The sequence below is a fragment of the Parus major genome, chromosome 23 (genome assembly GCF_001522545.3).
Source record: "Parus major isolate Abel chromosome 23, Parus_major1.1, whole genome shotgun sequence".
NCBI lineage: Eukaryota > Metazoa > Chordata > Aves > Passeriformes > Paridae > Parus > Parus major.
Genome location: NC_031791.1, coordinates 929,301 through 936,537, shown reverse-complemented (window position 1 = coordinate 936,537; position 7,237 = coordinate 929,301). Strand labels below are relative to the sequence as shown.

Here is a 7,237-nt window from a genome sequence, read left to right as displayed (position 1 = left end):
CCGCCCCGGGCCCTCCGCGCCCCCGGGGCTCCGCCGCGCCGGGGGCAGCTGCTGGCCAAGGTGCTGCCGGCACCGCCGTGAGGGAGCGGCCGGAGCCGGCCCTGGGCTGAGCACCCAGCACCGGGGCCTTCCCCCTGTGTCATCCCCGGGGGGCTCCGCTGCGGCTCCCCGAGCCTCTCCCGGCTCTCCCTGGGGAGCTTTTCCCGGTGGGGTCTCGCAGCTGGGCATTGCCGGGGTAGCGGAGCTGCCCGGGGAGGTTTTTCCCGGCTGGGCATTGCCAGAGGCTGCGCTCAGCAGCGGTGAACACCTGGGCTGTTGCTCCGCTCTTCATGCAGGGTTTCACGAAGTTGTTTATCCCGAGCCGTGGGAGCAGGAGGTGTTTTGGGAATTCCCGGAGCAGGGATGGATGGCCTGGTGTGGTGGGGACAGAGCAGGTGCCCGACTCACCTGTGACCTGGGGAATGAGGAAACAAACAGCTCTGAACCGAGATTCCCTTGGGATGTGCCTGATTTGTGTCCCAACACCGTCGTTGTGAGCCTGTTTAAAGAGTCCTTTAGAGCTCTGCTCTCCCGAGTACGTCGGATTTTGTGTGGAACGCAGTAATTCTGCATTTCTCAATCAGCAGGAGTTTGTGAGAGCTGTAGTAAAAGTGCTGCTGTCCCATTTCTGTTTCTAGTTCAGTGGGGTTGATGAATGCAGTGCCTGGAAACCTGAGCGAGCTCATACAATTCAGATGTTAAACTTTGCATGAGGGAAGCAGCTGCTGGGGAGCTGTGACAGGAATAAAATTGTCCCAGTGTGCTGCTTATCCCACTTGTAGTGATTCTGTGAGAGTAGAGAGCTTTTTGCTTTAGACTTTCAGGTTTTGGGAAAACACTGCCTGGAATGGTAAAGAAAAACATCCCTTGTGTAGAAATTATTATTCAAGGTGAAGAATAATTCAAATATATAAGGAATTGCTTATTTCAGAAGTCATTCCAAATGCTTTGCCCTTGAGGTGACTGGCAGGGAAAATGGGGTGAGAGAAGAAGGGAAAATCAGGGAAAGCTCAGAGGAACTCCAGGAGCTGAGTGTGTGCAGCAGGAAGAGCTGCTGGTGTCCTGTGAGCACCTCTGCCTTTGATTCTCCTGGCATGCTTTGGCTCAGGAATGGGATTTTTAGCCTTTGCTTCACGTGGTGTTTTGCTAAACAGAAACAATCAGCATCCTTAGAGTGTTGTCCCACAGAAAGGAGAGAGAAATAGTGGGAAGGCTTTTCCCTCTGGAAATCTGAGCAGGGATGTTCTCCTACAAGGATCTGGGATATTTTTCTTTTTCTTTTTTTTTTTTTCACACTTCTTTCTCTCTCCACTCCATAATTCAGTGGTCACATACATGTAACTTCTCACAGAACTACAGTTGTCTAAATTTCTGTAATTACTGCAGTTATTTACTCAGCTTATCTTAATTGTCCCCATCAGCTTACACAGACCCAGTAAATGCAGTTATCAGGAGGAAGCATCCTGGGTTTATGGGCAGAGCAGCCAGGCTGAGCAAACAGTGGGATTTGGATACTTAACTCTTTGTTTTGTTTGCTTTTTAAATTAAGCCTGATGTTAAATTAAGGCTCCTGTCCAGCTCGGGTGTGTGAGCGAGGCACAGCTGTCACTGAGACACGTGGGGTGGGGGAGAGCTGGGAAAATGAGAAGTTTTGGAGCAGGTGGAGCAAGGAAGGGATTGTCCTGCAGGGAAGCTCTAGTGGCAGAGTTTGCATGTGTAAAACTGAAGTAGATTATAAGAAGTGATAGTAAAACAGAATTAGAATTATAAAATCCTGAGCTGCACTGAAAGATGTGGATGATCTGTCTCTCTGAATGTTGATTTTTGTAGTGACTTGTGCTCTTTAGAAGGATCTGTGGAAAGAACTTTAAATAACTGATTTCAACAGATCTCCAAATTTTAATTGGAGGATCTCTTATTTCCATAGCTTATATTCCAAATTTTGCCTTTTCCCACATAAAACAATGGCAACAGTTTAAAAACCTAAAGCGATTTAACATCTCCTTTTGGCAGTGTGCATCCATTAAACCCTTAATTGTTAATTAGAGTATTAATTGCAGCTTGTCATCAGTCAAGCAATTAAAGTTTACTCGTCCCTAAGTCTTCCTGGTCCTCATTTTGGATCTGGTTGAAATCTGGTGAGGATCCTTCAGCTGCATTGCTGATATTTGGTTCTGCTTGGTCCTGCTTTCATAGCTGAGGAATTTTCAAGATGAATTCCCCTCATCCCTGCTTTAACTTGTGCTGTCACATCAGCTGGTGGATGCTGTCTCGTGGATTCCCTGACAATAGTCCTGAAATACTCCCTGTTCCTTCAGAGCCAGGGTTTTTTTAGCTCAGGATGTAAATTGCCCTTTATCCAGGCACTCCGTGGGCTGGCAGGGGAGGGTGTCTCATCTCCACCTGGCCCTGGTGGCACAGGACAGGATTCCTGGGTGCCACCACCCCTAAAATACTCCTGCTTCCCTCTGCCACCCAAATCCTGACAGGGCTGAGTTCCAAGGACTGGAATTTTGTCAGCCAAATAAACTGGAAGGAAAACATCAGCGCTACCTCCAGGAATGTGGCCTTTTTTAGGCTTTTCTTGAAAATCTATAATGATTTCTCCTCCTAATTTATTCTGACACTTCTTTACCAGCTTCCCTATAGAGGGTAAAGCATTTTCTGCTGGAGCTGCCCCGGAGGTCTGGAACAAAGCAGCAGAGCTGCCTTTTCTCACTTGAACTCCAGTGTAATTTAGCCTACATTTAATGTGTTCCACTGTGCCAGCCCTGGTGGCACAGGGAGTATCAGCCCCTGACTCTCCCTGCAGCTCCTGTGGCTGGATTTTGGTTTGCAGCTGAATTCCCAGTGCCTCCTGTCCCAGCCCCACAGGCTGGGTGCTGCCTGGCTTCCAGCACTGCCAGGATTTTCCCTTGGGGCTGCCTTTCCTTACCTTCCCCAGCTCCTTTCTGACAAGAATCAGGAGTCAGGGAGCTTTCCTGGGATTCTTTACATTTCTTTTCCTTTTCAAACCTGTAGCTGGCGAGTGTTTCACGTGGCCAGTGCCAGCAGTGATGTTTTCTGCTTTTCAGACTCGCTGTGCTCGATCTGTTCCACTTCTCCTGCCCACTTGATATCTGTTGGTGTGTTTATTTATATCAAGCTTTTCTATTTGCTAATCCCCACTCAGCATCCCCAGTGTTGTGGCTGCTGGGTAACCCCTGAGGTGGGGGGGGGTTGTTGATTATTGGGAATTTCACCCAAATGTTCAAATTCACCTTTTTTAAAGCTCACCTGTGCCCTTGGCACCCTGCCAGCCTCGGGATGCCTCCTGCTCCATTGTCTTGGATGAGTCAGGCTGCCAAATGGAACATGCCAGGATTTCCTTTCCAGCCTTTGGCCATTGCTAATAATAGTGGGGAGAGAATTAAAGCTTCATCTACCCCCAGTTTGGGTTTGGGGTGCAGAACTGGGTCTTTTTCTAGGGATTTTTGGCAATGTTTTTACCTTAGAGCCAGCAGAGGATTTGCTGCTGCGGGGCAGTAAAAGGAGAACAAAGAACAAGAGAGGGGGAAAAAAAAAAAAAAAGAAGGAAATGGCATCTGGCACTTGCAGGGGGAGGAAGAATAAGGAGGAAAATTATTTGTTTGCAAATTCAAAGGGGGAGCACAGTCACTACAGGGTTATGAATAAATCTTTCTATTCAGTGTACATTAGCCATCAATTGACCTTTCAGAGAAATTGCAGCACTGTAATCACTGCTCCTCCCTGCCCTGTGCCCTGCTCCTCCTTTTCCTTTATCACCCTCCAGGATTAGATGCCATATGCTGTTTCATGGGAAAAACCCTGTCCTTAAACCTCTGCCAGGCCACCCAGGGCAGATTTTTTGACATGTGTCAGGAAATTGGATAACCCAGATTTTTAGGTTTTTATCTGCAAGAATCTTCCTCCCCCCCATTTTGGGATCCACTTCAGAATTCCAGTTGGTCTTGTGGGATATATTTGAGCCTCTGCAATAAGGAGGTTTTCCAGGGGATTTAATTCCTGGGGATGTGTTTCAGCTCTCCCTGATTCCATGGGGAGCTGTCAGCTCATCCTGCTGGGCTGGGGGCTGGTCTGAACACAAACCTGGCTGTGCAGCAGCTCAGGGGGAGCAGGAACTGAGATTTGGGCTCCTCTGCTGGGGCCAACACCAGGTTTGAGGCTTTTAAACTTTCCTGTACTCCTGGAATTCTGAATGGCTTTGGAGCCCTTCAGACAATGAGAAATAGGCTCTTTAATACTGTTGGCAAAACCTCCTTACAAGTGTTGCATTGTTCCAATTCCACTTTAGAAAGTGCTAAGTGTCAGCAGGGCCCTTGGATTGATATGAATTTAATATCAGAAATCACTTTAATGCCTGTGGTACAGATCTCTTGTTCAGCAAATGCTTTCACTTGGAGTGGCACTTCACAATTGAGCAGCATTAGGCCTGGCAGCCCCAATTTTCAGGGAAAAATGGGGTTTCCTCGTGGAAAATAAACAAAAGCCATGAGTGTAACCCAGGAAAAAGCTCCACAACACAACTGAGCAGAGCAAGGAATTTCTGGCTGTGATGATTTTCTAGAATCCCTCCGATCTGATACAATTCCAGGTACAATTCCAGAGTCTGGGCCCAAATATCACCTTTAGTGTCAAATATTCTCTGAATGCAGCTGCTTTTTTACAGATTCCTGGTGAGGATCTAAACTTTAAATAAACAGGGAAAGGCAGTCTGTGGAAGCATAATTCACCAGGACAATGTGACCATTTAAGGGATTGTGGTGACTTTTGGTTGGCTGGGTTTTGCTGTGGGATATTTTGTTGGGTTTGAGGGGTTTTATTTTTTATAACTCACATTATAGTTTCTTTTTTTTCACATTATAGTTTCTTTTATATTCTTCTCAAACAGTAATTTGTGACTGGGGCTGGGTCCATCAGAACTGAAAATCACATTTCTTTAATTTTTCCAAGTGTGTGCAGTTAATTTTGTTTCCATTCCATTAAAGTGCTTCCTGGAGCCTTTTGCTGTGGTTTTTTCCCCTGTTTTTTTCAGGCACATCCCATTCACCTCTGATTCCCACCAAATCCAAGAGTTTTTTCCCAGCCCTGAGCTTTGGACCTGGATTTGTGTGACAAGCAAGTGAGAATGGCCCAAATTCAGTTATTTCCAAACCTCTCCTGCTTTTTTTTGGTTTTTCTTTTTCTCTGGAAATGTTGTGTTTTGTCTCTTCCCCAAAATTCTGAACAAGTTCCTAAAAAAGCCCCGTGGCCCTGAGCAGGAACTCGACCCTGCCTGGCTCTGGGTGCAAACCCTTGGCACATCCCACGAAACATTCCAGGGCAAAGTTCTGCTGCTTGTGCTAGAGGAGGGAAAACAAGTGACTAAAAGGAAAATTGGCACTTGATTTAAAAGAGAAAAATGTATTTTTAACCTCACTTTTTTTGTCTATAACCCAATAGAGTGCAGTGAGGTATTGGGGAGCTGCAGTGCCAGATCTGGGGGTGGTGGGTTTGGGGGGAAAATGGGATTTGGGTTCTTTTTTGGAGGAATGATGCCTCAAGTGTTCCTTGGGTATGAGCTGAAAATTGTTTTTAAGCTCTGTTGCCAAGAAGGATCATCAGTGGTTCAAAATGCAGGACTCAGAACATGGGAATGTGGCTCAGAAAGAATTAAAAAATTAAAGTTAGGATGGTCTCAAGCCTTCTGTGCTTCCATTTTTCTGGGCTTTTGTTTGTTTGTTTTTAAGGGACCCCTTTGCCTTCATAGAAATGTTTTCAAATCTAACACTGGTAACTCAGTATCAAAACAATCTTTAAATTGCTGGAGGCTCAAAATACATCTCAGTTTATTGGTGGTGCAGTGTGTTAAATGAGGGAACATCTGCAGCCTGCTGGGGAGGGGCAACACTGAAATTCCTGAGCTGCAGGGGCAGGAGAGGACTGGAAAAGGAAGATTGCAGCTGGGAGAAGTTACCTTTGGCAGGATTTCACTGTGTGAAAATGCAAATGGGTGCTGATGTGGTGTGTGTCCTGCTGTTTATCAGGAGAAATAAATGCAGTTCAGTATCAGCTTCATTAGACCAGGCCTGCTGTAATGGAATAATAATTAAAAAAAACAAACAACCCTAAACTTATTTTATAAAATTATTTTGGCTGACATTTCCTTCTCTGTATTACAGTTGTAATTCGGAATATTTTAATTAAAAAAATATAAAAACAAACAAAAAAACCCCCACAAAAACTCAGTTTATCTATTGGAAATCCTGATCTGAAATCTTTTTTTTCTTTCCCCCCAGCACCTTCCTGTACCTGAAGTTCCTGGTGGTGTGGGCCCTGGTGCTGCTGGCAGATTTTGTGCTGGAGTTCAGGTTTGAGTACCTGTGGCCCTTCTGGCTCTTCATCAGGAGCGTTTACGATTCCTTCCGATACCAGGGCTTGGTGAGTGTGCTCAGGAGCCCTGAGCCTTTCCAGGGAATCCTGAACTCCAGGGAATATTCCTTATTACACAGCATTTATTATTATTATTATTATTATTATTATTATTATTATTATTATTATTATTATTATCATTATTATTATTAATAATATTAATATTAATATTAATATTATTATTATTATTATTATTAATATTGTTGTCATCATTATTATCATCATTATTTTATTATTATTATTTGCTATTATTATTATTTGCTATTATTGTTTACTATTATTTACTATTATTATAATTATCATCATTATCACCATTATTATCATCATCATCATTATCATCATTATCATTATCATCATTATCATTACTATCTTTATTATCATTATCATGATTTTATTATTTGCTATTATTATTTACTATTATTATTTACTATTATTATTTACTATTATTATTTACTATTATCATCATCATTATCATCATCATTATCATCATCATTATCATCATCATTATCATCATCATTATCATCATCATTATCATCATCATTATCATTTTTATCATTATCATTATTATTATTTTTTATTTGCTATTATTATTATTTACTATTTATTATTATTACTATTACTGTTACTATTACTATTACTATTTGCTATGATTATTATTTACTATTATTATTTATCATTATCATCATCATTATCATTATTATCATTATCATTATCATAATCATAATTATCATCGTTATCAGCATCGTTATCATATTATCAGCATCAT

General features: G+C 43.0%; 1 protein-coding gene across 1 annotated transcript in view; it reads left to right on the top strand.

The window, feature by feature from the left end:
* The window catches only part of MACO1 (macoilin 1), a 22,973-nt gene that overhangs the window by 444 nt on the left and 15,292 nt on the right, over positions 1-7,237 (top strand). The window contains exon 2 of the mRNA XM_033519634.1: positions 6,339-6,480. Within this exon, the coding sequence (XP_033375525.1) occupies positions 6,339-6,480 (142 nt within the window). The remainder of the gene's footprint in view (positions 1-6,338; positions 6,481-7,237) is intronic.